The 22020-nt window shown below is 41.5% G+C and overlaps 1 protein-coding gene across 1 annotated transcript in view; it reads right to left on the bottom strand.

Moving 5' to 3' along the window:
- DNTT (DNA nucleotidylexotransferase) overlaps positions 1-22020 on the bottom strand; it is a 108194-nt gene that overhangs the window by 27260 nt on the left and 58914 nt on the right. Inside the window, exon 8 of the mRNA XM_088669871.1 lies at positions 4027-4129. Within this exon, the coding sequence (XP_088525997.1) occupies positions 4027-4129 (103 nt within the window). The remainder of the gene's footprint in view (positions 1-4026; positions 4130-22020) is intronic.

Genomic DNA, 22020 nt, shown 5'->3' with positions numbered 1-22020 from the left:
AAGAGGACTGAAACAGGGTTGCGATCAGCTGAGAGAATCAGCAGCGAGGTAGCAGGTTTACAAACCATGGAAATTCCCAGGAGTGTAATTGTTTTCAACTTTCCCAATTGACAGATCACTGTGTTATCACATATTCTGCCTTATTGCCCTTGGTTTGGAAATTTCATTCTCAACTCAAATCTTCATTCATGCATTTCTAAGTCTGTGCTGAAAGTGCTGAAAGCACATTCTTTCTACAATGGTTGTCTCTGCTTTGAAAATTACAGCCAGTTTAAAATGAGGTCTATACAGGACTGGCCCTATAACGTGGCATGGAGAAGCAGCCACCTCGGGTGGCAGAAGTTGCCGATGCAACATTCCTTTAAAAAAAAATCTTTATTAAACATTCAACACATATTTACACAACGATTTACCATGCCACAATTTATGCATGTACACTACACATAAAAAAGAAAAATACAGTACTGTATATTCCTGCATATAAGACTACTTTTTAACCCAGGAAAATCTTCTCAAAAGTCAGGAGGTCGTCTTATACGCCGGGTCGTATTTCTTATACGGCAAGTATATCCCAAACTCTATATTTTAACTGGAAAAGTTGGGGTTCGACTTACATGCACAGTTGTCTTATTCGCCGGAATATACGGTGAAAAGTAGAGAAAAAGAATAAAGAATAAAGATAAGAAAGATAAAATAAACTTCTGGTTGCTCTCAAAAAACTGAATCTCATTTGTTATTTTTTACACAATATCATGTTATTGTACTTTGTTTCCTTAATTTCCTTCAGAGAAAAATTCTTTAGTTTATTATCTATACATTACAAGAATCATTCAAGGTCTGCAAGGAGATTTTTGCTATCATAGTAGTTTTTCAAATTTTCTTTAAATACTAGCCATTCTTTATTTACCCTCTGTATTGAGTACCCTCTAACTCTCCCTGTCATTATTGCCAGTTGGGTATATTCTGTCATTTTTTACCTGCCATTCTGACTTTGTAGGTGTAATTTCACTCTTCCAATTCATTGCAGCCAGAATCCTGGCTGCAGATGTTGCGTACATAAAGAGTGGTCTTACTTCTTTCTTGATTTCAGTTGACATTATCCCTAATAAGAAGGCCTTTGGTCTTTTTGTGAATGGGAATCTGAGTATCTTTTTTAATTCATTATATACAATGTCCCAGAACTCTCTGATTTTTTTCACATTCCCACCACATAACTGATGCAACATTCCTGTGGCCAACCCACCTGCCCTGTTGCCTCTGCCACTGTTGGAGAAGCAGCACCAGAAACTCCTTAGGCTAGAACAGATAAATAAATTGTAGATCTCTGAAATAAGAGAAAAACTTTAGTACACAGTAGGACCTTTCAGAGCCACTTGGTGTTCAGCCTTGTCATACTGAAATGGTGAGCACTTAACAGACAGAGCAGTTGGGAAATGAGATGGTGGAAGGTTCAGGTGAGTTCAAAGAGGAAGTAATGATTTGAGTAATGGCAATCCTGATAAGAAAACACATATAGCAGCCCCAAGCAACTTACTGAGAAGTTGTAGACTAGACCTGAGGGCTAAGTTAGCAGAGAGAGCAGATCCATTACAGACTCAAATCAGGGAATGTGATGATAAAATTTGAGACCCTGAGCTAAAGTGGCAGATTCAGCTCCTGAGATGAGTTTTCCATTTTAGAGAGATGCACTAAGTCTCAGTAGAGACCAAAAGAATGGGGCAGCTTGAATCTACGTAACAAAAAGCACGGAAACTTTCACTTTAAAGGGGATGTCCAGAGGGAAGAGAGAGTGAAGAATTACAGTATTGATATTCATTCTCTCCTGGTTAGGAGAGATAATAGATATAGAGGAGATCCCACCCTTGGCTATTCATAATGCAATGCAAACAGAATAGCTAGCAGAAAAGGAGTCTCATCTCGGTAAGCCATCCAAGAAACACAGGAGTAAAATTTATGAGCGCTCTACTGAGAAATGCAGTGTTACAAAAGGCAAGAAGAATATAAAAAATTCTGAAGCTACTGTCCTTGAGAAATTTCCTTTAGCCACTTTCCAAAAACGACATGCTGTTAAAATGGTGACTATGGATCAAACTGCAGTACAAGCCTGCAGCTATGCATGTGCTTTTTCTCTTATACTCAAACATAAGTGCAAAAGGGCAAATCTGGATGAGGCTCACACAGGGAGGGGAGGTTTAATTATGTCCTCCCTCCCCAGCTCCAGCTGCCTCCACAGCCAATAAAAACAAAACTTTCTCCTACCGTAGTATCTGATGGTTAAGGTTACTAGATTTTTTTTTCAATGAATCTGGGGACACTTTTCAACTTCAATGGATTTTGTATGGGGACTGATTTGTAAATCTGGGGACTGTCCCCAGGAAACGGGGACATCTGGTAACCTTAAGTTACATCATTTATTATTATTTATTATTTATTGAATTTGTATATACCACACTTCATCTGTAGATCACAGGGCAGCTCATAACATAAAAATACAAAATGAGAACACAAAATACATTAAAAAAACAACAACCCAATAACCTGCCCTTCCCAGAAACACATTTAAAAGGCATTTTTTTAAAAATCAAACAAAATCTGGACAATTTAGAAGTATGCTATTTTGTATTATTGTCCAACAATGTTTTGTTTTGTTTCATTGCATTAAGGTACACTTATATTGAACTCTTGGTATTATGAAACTCATAGAAAATCATAATCCAGACACTGACCAAACTCTGATTTGTCTTCAACCAAATTTGTCTTTGTTTTGCTGCATCATGTGCTGTTTCAGACCATCCCCTGTGTTTATCCCACCTCCCTCTGATGCCACTATTGCTCAATTCCTACCTTGCCTTTTAATTTCAATAGCTCATCCTTTTTCTTTTAATAAAAATACATGTAGCTGATATAGACCATAAGGCTTATAAGCCATATCATTGCTCCCCATTCAGTGACCTGAGGCATTTTACCATATAATAATAATAATAATAATAATAATTTATTATTTATACCCCGCCCATCTGGCTGGGTTTCCCCAGCCACTCTGGGCAGCTTACAACAGAAAAAATGAAATAAGATAATCTATTAAACATTAAAAGCCTCCCTAAACAGGGCTACCTTCAGATGTCTTCTAAAAATCTGGTAGCTGTTTTTCTCTTTGACATCTGATGGGAGGGCGTTCCACAGGGCGGGTGCCACCACCGAGAAGGCCCTCTGCCTGGTTCCCTGCAACTTGGCTTCTCACAACGAGGGAACCGTCAGAAGGCCCTCGGTACTGGACCTCAGTGTCCGGGCAGAATGATGGGGGTGGAGATGCTCCTTCAGGTATACTGGACCGAGGCCATTTAGGGCTTTAAAGGTCAGCACCAACACATTGAACTGTGCTCGGAAACGTACTGGGAGCCAATGTAGATCTTTCAAGACCGGTGTTATGTGGTCTCAGTGGCCGCTCCCAGTCACCAGTCTAGCTGCCGCATTCTGGATTAGTTGTAGTTTCCAGGTCACCTTCAAAGGTAGTCCCACGTAGAGCACATTGCAGTAGTCCAAGCGGGAGATAACCAGAGCATGCACCACTCTGTCGAGACAGTCTGCGGGCAGGTAGGGTCTCAGCCTGCGTACCAGATGGAGCTGATAGACAGCTGCCCTGGACACAGAATTGACCTGCGCCTCCATGGACAGCTGCAGTGATGTCACCGCAATCTGAGTCAGAGGTATAGTGTTGTACAACTGGATTTTACTTAGAAAATAAACTTCAGAGAAAGAATATAGTCATGTATCAACCCAGAGATTCTGCTGGTCATTCTGGCAAGCAAATGAGCCATTAAGTATCTCTGGTCAAGAAACAGCAAGGTGAGCAGAATGCAATTAGCACCCTTTTCTATTTAGCACCCCTCGCAAATTAGCACAAGCCAATAAGTGTGAAAAATAACTTCTGGGGTGTTGATCAGAGCAGATAAAGTATTCAACATCTATGTACATTCATCAAGCTGAGAGTGCTGAACACAGTGATCTTACGACAATTTGTCCTACCTGCTTTTTCCAAAAGTCAATCACTAGGTGTAACAATTCATCCTCCTGACTTGATCCTGGAACTGTGATCAAAAAGTCTACATCATGTCCAGCCTTCTTGCCCCTGTCAATAACAAACAAGCAAAGCATAATAAAACTCAGAGGTGCTCTGTCTTTGGGGGAGAGAGAATAAAACACCCATACTGTATAACTTTTTGCTTAGATCCAAGTCCAACTTTCAAAGACTCCCCCACCCAGGCCTTATGAAAACAGCTTGCAGGATAAAATGATAGCAATGTTTCTTAAAACATAATCAAATTGAAATCTTTTCTTTCTTTTACAAGGACTGTCACTGCTCTTTGTTAAGCAATAATTTAAAGGGCTTGATGTATTTCATCTCTTATTCAAACTAGATAATACAGATCTTTTGGGGCAAGGTGTGATGTTGCTTCTTTTTTTGTTAATCCTGAAAAAGAAGGCATTAGTCTTCTGTAAAGGAAATAATAATTGAGATACAGATACAGATCTAGATGTGTTTTATTAATCCAAGGCAGTAACTTCTGATAAGCCTGGCAGTCCTGTCACCATCTAACGTTATGGTTTAAATGTTGATGGACATTTTAATTACAAAAAAAAGTGTCTAGTTGCAGGTAATTTTATTCTCTTTCTTTTCTGCCCACAATTCAGGTATTTCTTTCCTTTTACAATAGAGGAGTAATGAAGGTCTTTTGTGTTTCAGTATTAATAATAGCTTTAGTGGAGTGCCTCAAACTCTAAGCACATTTATTTATATACCTGTCTGTAGCCAAGCACAGATCTCACCTGCTATTGCCATGGAAGAACAAAGACGAAGCACAAACACGTCTTCAGAGTGTTACTGAGAGGCTCGGCCTCACTGTCATTTTAAGTATGCCCCCTAACACCTTGGCCCCAGAGAATCCCCATGCTACCTGCAATTGGTACATCATGCAGAGGCTCAAGAGCACCAAGGGCAATGTTGTAGTTTGACCCTGAATGGTCAATGTGAAACTCTTGATAGTTATTCATACCAGCAAGAGCCCTCCAGAAAATGCAGATATATTTCTATTCTTCCTGACCTCCAACTAATCAAGTCATAACAGACCAGGCATCAAGCAGTTTGACATAGTTACAGGCCTGGTTAAGGAAACTCCATGCTTGCTGAGGCACTGCCACCATTAGTAAGCCACATTATCACCTGTAAGGAGTGGTTTTTTTTCTTTTAAAAATGTTTAGGGGTACTCTCATTTTCCTACTCATATTGAAATACTGCCCCTCAATGAGGCCAAACCTAGATTCACAAAATGTTTAGGGGTATGTGCCCCCACCCCGAAAAAAAGTGCTGTCCATAAGCATGCATGACTTAAAGTTGGAGCTCTCCAGCTCATAATAATTCTATCTGCCTTACACATGCCTTAGTATTCATTGCCTGCAGAAGGAAACTTGGGTGCTAATAATATGCACACCAGCATTTTCTCCAAGTACTGTAATCATCAGGCCTGGTCCAAGGCATTTTGGTGCCTGAGGTGGAGCAGCCAATGGCCACCCCCATAGCACCCAAGGCCAGCTAAATTATTTCAGCACTTGAAGAAGCTGAGGAAGAAAATCCCACAAAGTTCCCCACTTCCTGGTGGAAAAACAATAAACTTAATAATTAAAAACTTGCCAGCTTTTGATAACCTGCTTTGCCTAATGATAAGGCCATCCTTGCAGGTCATTCTCATCCTTGTTCTCAGTAGCCCCCTCTTCCTGAGTGACTGAACCTATAAGAGTTTTCTGTTCTTGGTCCTTCTTGGGATCTAGCCTAGCTTAGAATTTTACATGCCTTGCCAGCTTGGTTTGTTTATCCAGCGTTCCTCCTGTCTTTACAATTTCTATGCCAAATTTTAATTAGGATCCCAGTGGCCTCAAGTTCCCCTTTCAAGCCTCTGTCTATGGAATCTCACATCGCAGAAGGCTTCGGCCTTCAGGGATCTGCAGGGCTCCACTAGTCCCCAGCTCACCACAATCATAGATTGCTGAAGCAATTTCCATTGGCTCAGCACCTAAGACAATTTACAATCCTGTCCCACTGAAGAAGAATGCATTTCTTTATCCCATCACCATAGAAGAGGTAGCATCTATGCCCTGGTTGTCTCTTTCTTTCCATCTGTCTAATTCTGCATTTCCCTTCTAACCAAATTCAGCTCCATATATAGCCACCTAGCATGGACTGTCCTTCCCTCCCTTCATTTGTATAATGTTCAATGTTTTATTGTGTTTTTATATTTTTCCAGAAGCCGCCCAGAGAGGCTAGGACAACACAGTCATCCAGTCAGATAGTTGGCATATAAATAATAAAAATACTTCTACTACTACTAAAGTCCTCCTACTTCTACAAAATCCTTTGGGTTTAACCCTAAAGCTGCTACTGCAAATTTAGTTGTGCCTGAACTACCAACCTTTTATTTCAGTAACAGCCTGCATATTTTTAAAGGGTGTCTCTTATAATAGATCACATATATTCTTTGGTTCGAAATGTTGGTTTCTTGTCTGGTTGCTAATTTCTCCTGGTATGAGTATAGTATAAGTGTAATTTGCCCCATGGCAGGCTGTGACCCAGAAACACAAGATTGCAAAGTAACAAGTGAGAATATCGGTGCACTTCTTTCCAGGACAAATGGATCAGTTCTCCCCACAACCCACAAGACCTAAGACAACATTGGTCAAGGTCAGATGACAAGGGGATCTGAAGGGCTGGAAATGAAGTAAGTGAGGGTCCTGGGAAATAGAAGGCTTGGACGAATGAGCCAGTAGACTACTGGATAGGGAAAGGAATGGATGGGACGTTTTGAACAACACCATTGGAACATATATAGGAGACACTAACCTATGAAAGGCCTACTATATCCTACTGGTTGGGCCACATCCACACACGAACTTCCCAAAATTGTGATTTAAAAATTATAAAGTGAGCCAGCAGGCTTACTCTAAAAACCAGCCACAGTTTATCATGAATTCCCACAAATACAAAAAATATGGTAAGGTAGGCAGGAAAGCTGAACCTTATTCCACGGACATCTCCATTTTTTATTGAATGAGGCCATGGGAGAGAGATCAAGTTGGGTCAAAACCCTGGTGTGCCAAATGAACCTATTCAAACCCACTAGCAGATACCACACCCAGTGATTCATACTGGGCTGTATTTAGTATCGAAGTTATGGGTGTAACAATCAGACATAAACATCATCTAATCAGTTTTCCTTATTTATATGGTACAATCTGTTCTGAGGGTGTGTTTTTTTAAGAAAAGAATTTTATCATAGTCTCTCGCCTTACTGTACATTCATCTTAACTTGACTGCACTCATATTTGGTTTGGGGAATATATATACTTTTATTAAGACGAATGATCAACAATGATGAAGTTATAACTCAAGTTTGTCAACACGAAACACTGCAAATTTGTCACCTCCCAAGTGATTCCCCCCCCCCAAGGTGAGGTGGGGAGTCTTTTGAAAGCTCGTTTAAAAATACAAGCCAAGATACATTTTACCAAAATTCAATAAGTTTCCCATACCAAGTGGCTGGGAACACCAAGAAGTATTCCACCTTACAAAATAAAAATAGCATGCCAGTGGTGGGCTTTGTAAAATCCTTCTGTAGGACTCTGGAGAGCTACTGCTAATCATAGTCCACAGTACACAATTACAAGGATGATCAGTGTAAGTTTGTAAAAGGTTTCTAAGGAGCATAGGAAGCTATCTAATACAAAGTCAGATCATTACTTCATTAATTCATTGTTGTCTACATTAGGCTTTCACAAATGGTGCTTTACAGAGGTTTTGAACCACATCATCCCTGCTGGGAGTTGCCCTCCAGGTGTTTTGGACAGCATGGCCAATGGTCAAGGATGACGGGAGTTGTAGTCTGAAATATCTGAAGGGTATCAGGTTGAGTGAGGCTGCTCTAAATAGACTGGCAGGACTTCCGACCTACATGAGGATACTGGGGATTGAACATAGGCCTTCTGAAGTGATCTAGCACCAAGCTATGGCCCTTCTCTTAAAACAACAACAATAACTGAGCTATGGCCCTTCTCCGTAGGGCTACAGACAAACCTGCAGGCTAAGGGTTTTGAAAAAGACCAGGTTTGAATTAGGGATGTCTAAAACTTCTATCTGGTGCTCTCCCAGCTAAGCTGCTTTGACTACTTTGGCTACTGTGTTTAGTTTACCCTCTGGTCTTTCCACCAGCCTACTTTCTTACCAGTCTTTTTGCCTACTGCTCCCCTGAATCCCTGTTCCAGCCTTCATCATTCATTCATACCATACCATACCATACCATACCATACCATACCATACCATACCATACCATACATACAATAGATCCCCTATTTTAAGTGGCTTATGGAAACATGGACATGACAATTTTGCCATAAACCCACACTAGAAGTGGAGGAGGTGGAATTAAAGTGTGCCTGTCCTTAATGTGAAGCAGCAGTGTGCTGAGTCCAGGGAAGCACTGGGTAAGTGCTGTCCTGTTGAAGCTAGAAGAACCACTAACTACTGGAAAATCTGGGGTTTAAATAATATTCTCAGCTATTGCCTCCTAGTAGGGAAGGGAGGGGCTTTGAGATGAGCAAGTCCTGTCTTTCCCCCAGAGTTCCTGCCCATTTTGCACCTTGCCCATCCTAGTGAGAAAAGGACTGAAAACAGGCCATCCTGCTTGCTTAACAAAAGGGTGAAAGACTTTGATGGTGAGTCATTATTGGAACCTTGCCATCTCTGTCTGCTATAAGCACCTTACCTTTTTGTAGATGGATCCTGCTGGAGCATCCTGTACTTTCAGGGCCGGCCCTACGGCCAGTCTGGGTGGTGCAGGGCACCAGGGTGCCTGCCCGCCTGCACAGCTCCGGCCGCGCAGCTCCGGCCGCCCGCCGCGCTGAAAAACGGGGCAGGGCGGGGGCGCCAGAGGGATCCGCCGCACCATGGCGCCAGGGCACCAAATATACTTAAAACAGCCCTGTGTACTTTGCAACTAAATGTGCATGTGTTAATATTTAGGTCAGATGTGGGAGAACTCAACACGTGCCTGAATGCCTTTCAGGAGGAGACTGGATTCAGGTCTCCGAAGTTCATCATGGAGGGTCATATTGGAGTTATGTCAACCTTATTATTAATCAATCTACAGTGATAAAACCATGGCACACACCTATTACACTGCAAGACCCCAGATTCTCTCCCCACTTTCATCCTTTAGATTAGGGGAAAACACTGTGGTAGTCATTGTTAGGAACTATGTCCAGTCTTGAGCTACTACAGGAACTGGAGGCTCCACCCCTTTCTGATTCTCAGCCAGGCTCAGATCCAGGCAGGCGCTCCCATGCCCTTTCCTCTCCTCCTGTGTGGCCTCAAATACAGGGAGCAATGGCTCTGAAGTTCCATCCTGGCTCAATGTCTTCTCTACTCCTGTGACCCTTGGTCTGAGACATAAACAAGAACCCAAGCAGTTGGTGTGGGGACCTCCAGTCCTGAGGCAGGGGTGTCCAGATCCAATGGTTTCTAGGGACCATTTGTCATGTGGATATCTGCTGGTGAAGTCCTGCTCCCCATGTTCCTCATCCAAAAAGACCTCCATGTCCAAGGCTGGGCTGAACCCTGGCTCAAGTTCAGAAGGAGATACATGACCCTTCTGGAATCTAGTTTGTAGGAAACAATGTCCCATTAACTCACTGTACCTAAATACATCACAGTGCATATGAAGTACTTTCTACTCTTGAAATACACTATATAAATGCTAAGTATTTTTATTAGTTATGTGATGGCTTCCAGAGTGAAGGCTTCATTGTTATATATAAAGTCATTTTCTTAAAGCATCATTGTGAAAGTATCACATGAAAAAGGAAGCTGAAGTAATTATCTCTTTTGATGCAGTTTAAAGAATAGACGCTCGCCATATTTAGCTGGAATTTGAAGGAGTGTTATTTCTCCCCCTAGCATATTACAAAAAGTTCACTAATGGAAGGACTCAAACACTCTTTTGCGAAGCATGACAATCTGTCAAAACCTTGCAAACTATTTGGTAATTTTCATGCTCATATAGAGTTCAACTGCTTACAGGGGGAAACAATGGACTTCAATTTCTGTTCTTGCCTCCAGGTAAACTATCAGTTTGTTGTAAGCCCCCAACCCTCTGAACTGTAAGAAAAAGAACTAACAAAAAAAGTCACAGACCTGCAAGATTAAATTAACCAGATATGTGACAAGAAAACATAAACAGAACATAAAATTCAGTATCTGCAGAGTAAAATCAAGATCCTTCAGAAAGTTCCAGCCTTTAATTTGTCCCCTTATGGCACTGAGACATTTCAGTCCCTCAGAAACAGTTAAATGTTTTAGAATTGTAATTTATAACCATTCCTTTTAATAACTAAAGAAGATGTTGTTATGGAGGGTTATGCACTCCAGGTTCAATTTCAACTAGAAAGCGATCACTGCCCTTGCTAGGAGAAAAAAGAAAAGATGCACAAATACATATTTTGCACCTCCAAAATATTTTGGCAATTTTATATTCCTGTTATTCAATATGATATACAATATATCTGACTTCAATTGCTTATAGATTTCAGTTGGAAATGATATTTAGGGTGGACATGCTAGCATGATGGTTAGAATTTGTGTGCTATTAAAAATGTTTCACCCTACAAGCAGCATTTCAGGTGCACCCAAAGCATGAACTGCACTGGATGACATCCTTCAATATCAAAACATGTTATGAGTTCTGTGATCTGAAAGCAGCCCATATAGAGACTAAACTATGAAAATAATACATCATAATGTATTTTATTACTACTGCAGATGTACATCTATTTTGTTGGAAGCCACCCAGAGTGGCTGGGAAAACCCAGCCAGATGGGCAGGGTATAAATAATAAAGTATTATTATTATTATTATTAATAATAATAATAATTTTCGTCAACTATATTAAAAAGCATGATGCTCTACATTGCTCCTAAAATAGTGTGGTTTATTTACACTATACTTCATTTAAGGATTTATATTTAGGCTGCAACCTTATCTATGCCAGGCTGGATTAATCATTAAGCAAAATAAGCACACGCTTAGAGCAAACATCCCCAAACTGCAGCCCTCCAGATGTTTTGGCCTACAACTCCCATGATCCCTAGCTAACAGGACCAGTGGTTAGGGAAGATGGCAATTGTAGTCCAAGACATCTGGAGGGCCGAAGTTTGGGGATGCCTGGCTTAGAGCATCAAGGTAAGGGGGTCACCAAAGAAATTTAATAATGATAATATTATTATTATTATTTATACCCCGCCCTCCCCGAGCCAAGACTCATAGCTGCCAAGTTATCCCTTTTTTTAAGAGATTTTCCCTTATGCTGAATAGGCTTCCTCACAAGAAAAGGGAAAACTTGGCAGCTATGCCAAGACTGGGCTCAGGGCGGCTAACACCAGTTATAAAACAATTGATTAAAATACAGTTTAAAAACAAGATTAAATTGCCGGATTAACCATGGACCATATGGTACAGCTGAACCATGCTCCACAAAAAAGGATCCCGCAATATGTGTGTCATAAGTTCAGTGCAAGGGAAGGTTTTTTTAAAAAGTTTTATTGGTTTTATATGTTTTGGGAGCCACCCAGAGTGACTGGGGCAACCCAGTCAGATGCCGGGGTACCTAAATTATCATCATCATCATCCTAGAATCATAGAGTTGGAAGAGACCACAAGGGCCATCCAGTCCAACCCCCTGCCAAATCATCATCATCATCATCATCATCATCATCTGCAAAGGTTACAGAGAAGAACATGAGAGCCTATCATAGCATTTAGAGCCAAACTACTTGTGACACAAATCATATTGTTTGTCCTTGAATGCAGGCCTTTTTCTTCCACAAATTTCCAGTGATTGGCTGGGGTTGCGTCCAACTGGAACCTTGATAGAGGACTTTAGCCCTCCCCAGTCCCACATTCTCATTCTGGGTTGGCAATTCCGTGCCAGGAGTTTTCACTAAAAAAAAAATGCTCCCGCTTTCTCCATCCTTCATCCAACCAAGCAATAGGCATGGTCACAGTTTGAGGACACCTGAGGAGGGTGTGGAGAAGAGGCAGTGGGCAGTGTGGCCTGGGGGAGAGAAAGTGTGTGGTCTAGAGCAAGGCAGAAGGGGCCAAGCAGAGAGGCCTGGATGGCTGCTTTCAGTCCCTGACCTGACGGACACCCCACCCCTATTCTTGAGCTTCTGGAATCATAGTTCACAGATTACTGATGATGAATAACATTTTGAGCAAAGAGGATGATGAAATAAGTGTTAGATATTAAGCAACGTTGCATGCCTCCAGTCAGTTGAGAGCAGGGTTGAGACTAACAGATAGAGGAAAATACATGATGTGATTTCCTACTCATCCCACAGGCTCTGTCCCTCAGCCCCGCTTTCTCCTGCAGGAGGCAGCAATGAAACTAGCTCTCATCTTGTAGGTTAGAATTCCTTGTCAATTTGAAGGAACTGGAAGTAAAGAACCTGCCCCCTCCCCCACTAATGTGTGTTTTATTTATTCTTTTTAAGTAAGTCTAGTAGCAATGTGTGAATGACTCGGTAGAGCTGGCTTTCAAACTGTTAACACTGCTATGAACTATAAGCCACCCGTTTGATTTTAAAAAATAACCTAAGAATGAGAGCACTAGCTGGGATAACATCACCATTTCACAAATTTAAACTGCATTAGCAGTGCTAATAGATAGTTTTACCTCAATCATTTCAATGCCTATTGAGTAGATGGGTGAGGGAGAATCAACTGGAAAATAGCCTTCAGAAAATGATAGCTCTTAGGCAGCTGAAATAATTTAGGGTTATGATGGGTGTTTTTTAAAAAAATATATACTGTATATAATGTTTATTTATTCCACAAAGGAGCCAATCAGCCAGGAGAACCCCAGACCTCAAAGAGCTGAGTTACTCAGAATGTCTTGTGCAGAGTTTGGACAAAGCCTCATATGCAAACACCAGCCAAGTTTGGATCTACTTTCTTCAATTTTAAAGAAATGTATATTTCAAAGACTATATATTTGAAGAGACTCAGTGATCAGTGAAGAGGATGAGATCAGACATGTGGAAATTTGGAAGAACTTTCACAAGTTTGGAGGGCATTGATTGCTTGTCATTCGTACTTGTTATTTAAAGAGTTGGATTTATTTATTTTTTCCTCCAACTTACCAGCTAATTTACTAGCTGGTTTAAACTATAAAATGAGTTCTACTGCTAGCATCTGCCGGAGTTAACTTGACAGTCTTCCCCCACCACCTGGCGGGTTGTCTCATGCTGTGGTGAGTAAGATGATCTCTTTCATCTTGATCTCTTGGAAGAAAAATTATACACATGGCTGTATGGAATAGACAGGGCTGTCTACAGCCACATGAGCCTGGCAGCATGCTGATATCATCTGCCAAGGCCATTTTCAGTTGTGGCACACTGCTTATGGAATCCTCGCCCCCATGGAGGTTCACCTGATGCCCCCACTCAAGTCTTTTTAGTGCCTGGTAAAGGATTTTATTTTCCCAGGCTTTCAAAACACATTTTAAAAAACTTATTTTATTTTCACTGCTTCTCTATTTTTTACCATTCTGATGTTTCCTTGTTTCAATGTGTTGGGTGTTTATTTCAAGATCCCTGTATGCCACCCTGGGAGTGATAACATGAAGGGTGGAATATAAATATCCTAATCAATTTTAAAATTTATTTAAATGGAACCATGTTCAAAGCTTATTTTCATTATTTTATCATTATTTCCTCTGAAACTCTTTCTTACTAGAAACTGAGCAAGTTACTGAAGTCCTTTTTTAAAATCCAATAACCTTTCAAAGTATATCTTTATTCTTTAAAACTAGAAGGTATTTAACCTTATTGTATTTTGCATTTCATAACCTTTTAGGCTCCAATCCTGTATCTGCTTACCTAGGAGTAAGCTTCGTTGTCTTATAACAGGCATGTCCAACAGGTAGATTGTGATCTACCGGTAGATCAAGGGACATCTGCGGTAGATTACTGGTAGATCATTGGCTGCCCCCAACGATCCCAAAGTTCAACATTTTACCTCCTCCCTGAAAAAGCTCAACAACTTTGACCTGAATCACTGCCAGTTTTTAACTCTGTGAGTAGATCGCAGCTCTTGGGAGTTGGCCACCCCTGTCTTATAATATCTAAATCGCACTCACAGTAGATCCACTGAAATCAATGAGCTGTACCCGGCATTCTCTGCCTGCTAGCATTCTCTTGCACTAGCAAACAGGTAAGTTACAATGTTGTGCAGAGGGGGGAAAGGAATCAAATGCAACAGTTGCACAAGCAATCTATTGTGCAATCTTTGTGCAATCTATTGTGCAACAAAGTTACTAGCAACTTCCTTGTGTGCTTTTCTTGTGCAACAATGCCTGGCAAAAATTTCACCAGCGGAACAAGTATACAGTAGCATTAAGTGACTAACTTAGTACAGTACCACACTGGATACAACCCAATGGACACGGCTCATTTAGATTGATGCAACACAGTGAAGCTTATTTCTGCGCCATTATAGTAGCTTTTTCTAGAAAAATGAAAAATCCTAGATTCCCCACTCCCCTTTTCCATTAGGAAAGAACAAGCATTGACTCTTGCAAGGGAAAGCTGAAGAAGTCTGCACCAGAGTTCCTGTTCCAACAGGAAGTAGCATGTGCTGAATGGCCAGATTAAGCCATTGAGTGTTTCTGGTCACATGTGCATTCAAGACAGCTTTTCAAAATAGCATTTTGATTCATGCTGTCAGTGACATGGTTGCTCACATACTTTTAGAGTAGGAAAATAAAGGTTTCCTAAACTGCAAGACCAAACAAATCAGCAGCATCACTCCAAACAACAGCGGAGAAAAACACGGGAGGGAACAAAATGCAAAAAAGTTGCCATTCTTCCTTCCCAGGTTTATCTTCCATTGCACACTTTCTGTTTGTTAATGAACGGGGAAGCAAAAGGAGAGAAAGAATTGTGTGAGATGAAATCCCAGGCATTTGATCATATAAGCTCTGTACTGAGCTCACCTGAGCATTTGCTGCATGATCTTTATTCCTTCATCTGCCAACTGGGGACAAAAATGCAAGATTGATGACAAAGCCGGAGGCAAGACTTCATTTTATAATTCATCATGATATATAGTCCGAAGCTACAGAGAGTCATGAGTATATGGTGTACCAAAACACAGAATGACAAGACATCACAAAGGTTGTGTCTAAAATAATTCATTATAGACTCAAACCTGCATTCTTTATACAAGGGGAGGGGAAACCTCTCTGTGGTAGGCTTGGGACTATCACAGAAGAGACATGCAATTCAGAGTTTTATATGCCTAGAGCATGGAGAGCTATGGAGCAGTGGGTCTTACAGAACATAATACTGTAGCTGAAACAACATGTCAGCTTTGAACAAGCTGCTACCATCTGATTAGGTACCAGTATGTCCCATGAAAGTGGAAGGCCATTCCAGAAAATAAGGCTGTCCTGATGCTTGTGATGTGCACCATTAAATCCCACTTATCTCCCAGGACTCTCTTAGCATTGCATATCCTTCCACCAAGTCTTCTATTTAGAGTTCTGATACTAAGTAGATTTCTTGTCATTTCAGTGTTGTGCCTGTGCCAAAGAAAAAGGAAAGAACCATTCCAGGTGGAGAATGCTATTTAGGCCTAAACTTCTGTTTATTTCAGTGGAGTCAAATATTTCATTGGCAGTGACAGGCACATCTTAATTCATTGTTGATGGCTCTTTCATTGTATTCCTTTAATAAATGATAATTTTATTGTATAAGACCCTACTGGCCTCAACACTTGCACATACTTTTGAAAACCAAGAAATCTTTAATAAAAAAATATGTTTTTAAAAAAATCACTGCAGTCTGCAGGTGGGCAGCTTGGCACCCCCATCACTTGGATGCTCTAGACCTGGCATCCCCAAACTTCAGCCCTCCAGATGTTTTGGACTACAATCCCCATCTTCCCCGACCACTGGTCCTGTTAGCTAGGGATCATGGGAGTTGTAGGCCAAAACATCTGGAGGGCCGCAGTTTGGGGGTGCCTGCTCTAGAGAAACCTCTTTCTCTCTATTTGTGGAATGCTCACCCCAGGGAGGTTCACCTTCATTATATATATATATATTTGGCACCAGGCAAAACTGTTCCTCTTCAACCAAGCCTTTGCCTGGTTAATATTCTATCTACAGCCTTTTAAATGTGCCTGTGGGGGTTGTTTTAATTGTTTACTTGTATTTTATCTTGCATTTTATTCTGTGAAGCACCATGAAATAATCATTTTTAGTTTGTGTTGTAATTAAATTGAATTGCTTCAGTGTGGATTTTTTTAAACAAAAATAATAGGTGTTTGTAATAATAATAAAAAGTTGAAATAAAAAGAAGAAGAGCAGTATAATAAATAGATAGATAGATGAAAGACAGACAGACAGACAGACAGACAGACAGACAGATATGTAGATGATAGTCTCAGGGGGGGGGGACCAACTTAGAAGCAAACCTGAATAAGATTGTGCTGCAAATCACTATATCTATCTATCTGCCTTTAGGCTCACACACTTTTTCTATACAAGTGACCAGCACCAACCCATCTGAGTGTGGGCACTAATGACTTCAATAATAAAACAGAAGTGTTATTTTAATGCTCCACGGGTGCCAAACTGACTGAAAGTGGCTCTACTTGATGATTAAATTTGGTAATAATTTCTACTTCTACTTAAAAGCTGTTCTCTTCAGAGTCAAAAGCAGCTATTTTCTTCCACTCAGCATTGACAAATTAAAACATTAGCACCTGAACAAACAAATATATTATCATGTACATTAACAGCTCTTGCATTCTCCAGTAGAAGACAACAATGTACCATCAAAAGCCTATTTGCATTTAATTTTTTTCCCCTAGAATTAGTTTTAAAATACCCACCTTCTATGCTATTTCCCTCTCAGCAAAAACTAAGTGTAAATAATTTGTTTTAGATTAATACCACCTTGGCAATAAGTGTTGGTACGTAAAGCTTGTGCTCTGTGACAATGACACCAGTTCTCTAAACCTCCTGCACTAACATTTCACTTGATTCACCCTCTAGCAGTCATTTTTCACTTATTTATTTTCTTATATTTATATTCCACTGTGGAATTCAAGCCAGCACAGGTGTGAGTACTATATGGTATTTATTAACAATACCACATATAAATTGCAAGTATGCCACCTTGGCTTCCATAGTGGAATACAAACGTTGGGAATTTTTTTTTAAAAAAATGAAATACTAAAGCTGGAGGGCAAGACCCAACATAAAGGTAGTGCAATCTGTTTTGAGCATTGACGTTCTTGCATAAATGGGAGCAGGCAAGCTTCATGGTCACTGAATATAATCATTGCAGCTGTCACACTAGGAGCTGCACAATGCTTTTTGCAAGGGTTAATGCACCCATTGGAGGTGGCTGTTATGGTTAAGCTAAGAACGAGTCTTTCACTAGCAAAATGGCTCTTGCACAAGTGAGGATGCCACAACTGGGTATCACCCAGAGCTTTTTTTTATAAATCAAATGGTGAAAAGCGGAAGAAAGTCATCACCTTCCTTTCAACATGCAAAATTAGAAAGGATTCTTAGGCAGCCATTTTATCTGGAACTAAGCTGATTGTAGACTGAAAGGTGCATACTTTAAGCATATAAATGTTACGCTCTTTAATTATAGCCTAATGGCTGGAAGCTGCTCCTGTTTGGGCTTTGGTTCAAGTTGAAGTTTTAATACTAAAGCTCCAGATTGGATAATTCCTAATTCTCCTGGAGTCTCTCCAGTACTTTACCATGCAAAACCAGCACCGTGCTTAAGCTTTGACTTGCTAGTCTCAGGTTCATGTAAATAAAACAACTGTACCTGGAAGCCATCCACAGAATTTCAAGCTTTTAAAGCTTATGAAATGTAGCATACCAATCTGTCACTGTTTTATATGAAGTCATAAAATACATGGCTCGAGTTTTCCTTTTGCTGTCTTGGCAGATCTTGTAAATTGCATTCCTTTCCAATCAAGCATTTCAAATGACATCATGGCAACTTCCTGCATGCATAAATTTTTGTGAGTGCCAATCAATGCTGAAGGGATTGGGGGGTGGGAGAGAGAAACCTTCTACTTGTTTAAATAAATAAATAAAAGGCATACACCCCAGTGAATATTGATGCATATTCGGGGACCAGCTGTACTCAGCTGAAATGTTAAGAGCATGCAGTCGGCAATTCTTAGTCTTAAAACATCTATCTGGGTTTTGCATACACGCACAAAATAACTGTCAGCACATTTCCTCACGCTCTGCAGCAAATTTTTGTAATAGGTGAAATGCCCTGTGTGACGTGATAAAACAGACAGGACAATCCAGAATTCAGACCTTTCATTTGAAATTAATTCTGATCTGTGTTCAGGCCTGGCCATGTGCCCAAATCAGATTACCTGTACTGAGAATGGGACAAGGGGAGTAGATCTTGCCCCTGCTTCTCAATCACTCTGTTGTTTTGATGCTGTTGATCATGGACCAGTTCCATGGGATGGTTACTGTGATTTTGATCCTTCCTATCAGCTCAAGAGCTCTTCAGCTGCATGGCAGGTATGCTGTTGTGAGCTGAAGTGCACCATTTTATCCTCAGAAATTTACTATTTTTATGAAGCCATATATGAATACTATTTAGTATTTAGATGGGGTGCTCATTAGATTTTCAGCAAGGTGCTATGCTGATGACACTCGGCTCTGTTTCTCCATAACATTTAAATCAGGAAAGCCTGTGCAGGGCTTGGACTGGTGCCTGGATGCAGAGCTGGACTGAATGAAGGGAAATAAACTGAGTTTGAATACTGAGACAGCACAGGTTCTGCGGGAGAGCGGTTCCTGTGTCCAAGAAATGAGTCAGCCGCTTGCCCTGAGTGTGGTTGCCCTCCCTCTGAAACAGCAGGTACACAATTTGGGAGGTGCTCCTTTATCCAGTTTTGTTACCAGAGGTCCAGTTGACCCCTTGTGGCTCAAAGTGCCTTCCACCAGGTTCATCTGGTGCAACTTCTGTGGCTATTTCTGGACTGGGATAGCTTGACCACAGTATCCAAGCATTGATAACATCAAGACTGGGTTACTTCCCCTGGTGTTGGTGCTGAAACTCCAATTGGTGCAGAATGCAGAATTATTCTGTAGCGTAACAGCTGGCAGAAGTGAGATCGTACCAGCACATTATAGTAGTTCTGTTCAAAGATCTGCTCAGCCTGCTGATTTACTAATTGACCAAGCACAAGGTTTACATACTAATGGTTGATTAGTAAGATATTAAGTCCTTAATATCTTGGGACCCATTTACTTGAGGGATTATTGAATTATTTGAGTGATCACTGATCAATGAAACTCAGTGGGTGACCTGGGGCCAGTCTCTGAGCCTAACCTACCTTGTTGCTGTTGTTGCAAGGATAAAACGGTGAGGAGGAGAAACCGTCTACCTTCTTGGGGGAAAGGTTGGGTATAAATGTAATGATAAATAAACAAAAAATTCAAGTGCACATGCTCTCAAACCATGTAATTATACAGCTCAACAAGAGCTGCATAATCAAAGATTCAATGCAAATCCTTATCTGACGACAAGACGATGAAGAGATCGTTACTATTGCTCAAAGGCCCAGTGAAACAAGAATATTTTAACCTGATGCCAACGAAACAGATCTATGTTGATGATGACAAAACCAGCAGGGCCTCCCTGGCAGACCTCAACTTATAGGTACTTTGGAATTTTAGTCATTTCAATGAGGATGGGGATCTTGCAGTCCTCCAGCTGTTGCTGGACTACAACTTCCATCTTCCCTGGCCATGCCAGTGGGGACAACATCTGGACGGTCATGGATTTGCTACTTCTGAATTAAACAATTGACCTCACCAGTGCCAATACCAGTGCATTTCCTTATCTCCATAATCAAAGTGGTTGAGGGTTCTTATGCTTGAGAACCACGCTTCAGTAAATCCCATGGCTAATATTGCATTTTACAGGTATGGCCAAGGTTGATTTCTGTCTGCAGGCAAAAAAATCCCCTCCAGTTATATATAAAAAAAAATCAAATCCATTTAAGTTGCACCCTCAGATTGCCTCCAAGCCCAAATGCCTTTCTCAGCTACACTCCAAGCCTCATACCCCACTCAGGGCCGTCTTGAGCAGATCGCGCGCCCTGGTGCTGAGGGGCGGAGATCGCTCCGCCGCCCGCCCCGCCCTCGCAGGGTGCAATTGGTTTCCGCGTGACTTCGCCGCACGGCGCCCTCCTTCCCAGGCCGGCGCCCAGCTTACCAGCCCCACCCCATGGTGCACTGCGCCACCGGGGGTCTACGACGAGCTGGGCCTGACCCCACTTACTTGCATACAGTCACACTGGATTTTTAAATGTTAAAAAACTTAACGAACAAAAACATTTCTAGAGAAATTTTTAAAAGACCATGACATGTTCCTGTCTTCTGTTTTGGGATAGACACTAACTAACAAAACACACAGTTGCACTCAAATTCTGGAGTTTGCCTTTGTTTACTATGAGCATCTCCCATTTCCAATAATCGCCTACCTGGGAGTAAATCCCATTGAACACCTTGGGTAGTAGGCCTGCATAAGTGCACTGTAAAATAAACCAGAATTCTGTATCCTGAGACTGGGACATGTTACTCTAGGGTTGTTGTTTTTAATCTCTCTAGGCTCAGTTATCATCAGCATTTTGCAAATCCTGGAAATTCACAGGTCCTTGTCAGCTCATTAAGGTGAGGTTTTAAAAAACTGTGTGTTTTAACTTTTTCAGCTAAAATACTTGCGCATACCTCAGGAGTCCCCGGAGTGTGAGGAGAGCACTTCCTCATTTTATGATTGCCCAGTTATGTTTTTAAACAGTTAGGCACTCTGCTACCTCAGTTTGCTGTTAATGTTAGAAGGAATGGCAGAACACATCTACAGTGCAGTGCGTCTCTGAAAATAAGACGCAGCCATAAAATAAGCCGTAGCAGAATTTTTAAGCATTTGCGGAATATAAGCCATACCCCGAAAAAAGACATACCGGTAGTGATTGTGGAGTTCTGGAGGGCGTCCCGAGCCAGTGGGACCCAGCAGCAGCAACGCCAGCTCCGGCAGGAGGAGGAGGGGCCTGTAATGTACCCTTGGAAATAGAAGAAATGGAGCCCCAGCGCCGCTTCAGGCTCAGTACCCCGACATAGCCGCCGCCACCGCCACCAACCTCCCCGTCGCTGTCCCCACCACTGTCCTCATCCTCCCACTGCTGCCGCTGCTGCTGCCCCCCAGCTGGGCTCCGGCTGTCCCCATCCGGCCTCCTCCGCATCCCCCAGGAGCGAGCAGCGACCTCGCCTCCGTCTGGCCCGGCTGGGAGTCCTCTGAATCCAGGCTCAGGGTCAGGCCATCAGAGACCTCCAGCCACTCAGAACTCAGCGCCACCGCAGCTGCCATCGCCTGCCTCTCCCCCCACAGGGCGGAGGCAGCGGAGGAGCAGGAGTCGCTGCTTCTGGAGCCGGGCTTCCTGCAACCTTGCAAAAGGGGGGGGGGGCTCGGCCTCCCCAAGGGACTGGCTCCAGAGGTCCAAATGTAGATTGCTTAATAAAAATTAAGACACCTCCTGAAAATAGGCTTATTTTCTTGAGGAAAATAAATATAAGACGGTGTCTTATTTTCGGAGAAACACAGCAGTAATGCCTTTTAAAGGCTTTTATTACTTTTTATTCAGAATTTTACCAGCAGACGCCTAAATTTAAAGACTATTTTTACATTTCCAAAGTTCCCTCTTAGCACATAATCTGCTCACCAAAGTTACTAAATTATAAAATGGATCAGTGGGAAGAGCCAGGTTTGCTCAAACAATAACCAAGTGATTGCTCCAGTTTCATTAATAATGTAGCTGTGGAAAAGAGAAAGGTCAGCTGCATAAAAATTATTTACTGAAAT

The sequence above is a fragment of the Zootoca vivipara genome, chromosome 5, assembly GCF_965207765.1.
Source record: "Zootoca vivipara chromosome 5, rZooViv2.hap1.1, whole genome shotgun sequence".
NCBI lineage: Eukaryota > Metazoa > Chordata > Lepidosauria > Squamata > Lacertidae > Zootoca > Zootoca vivipara.
This window is presented reverse-complemented; position numbering and strand designations above follow the sequence as displayed.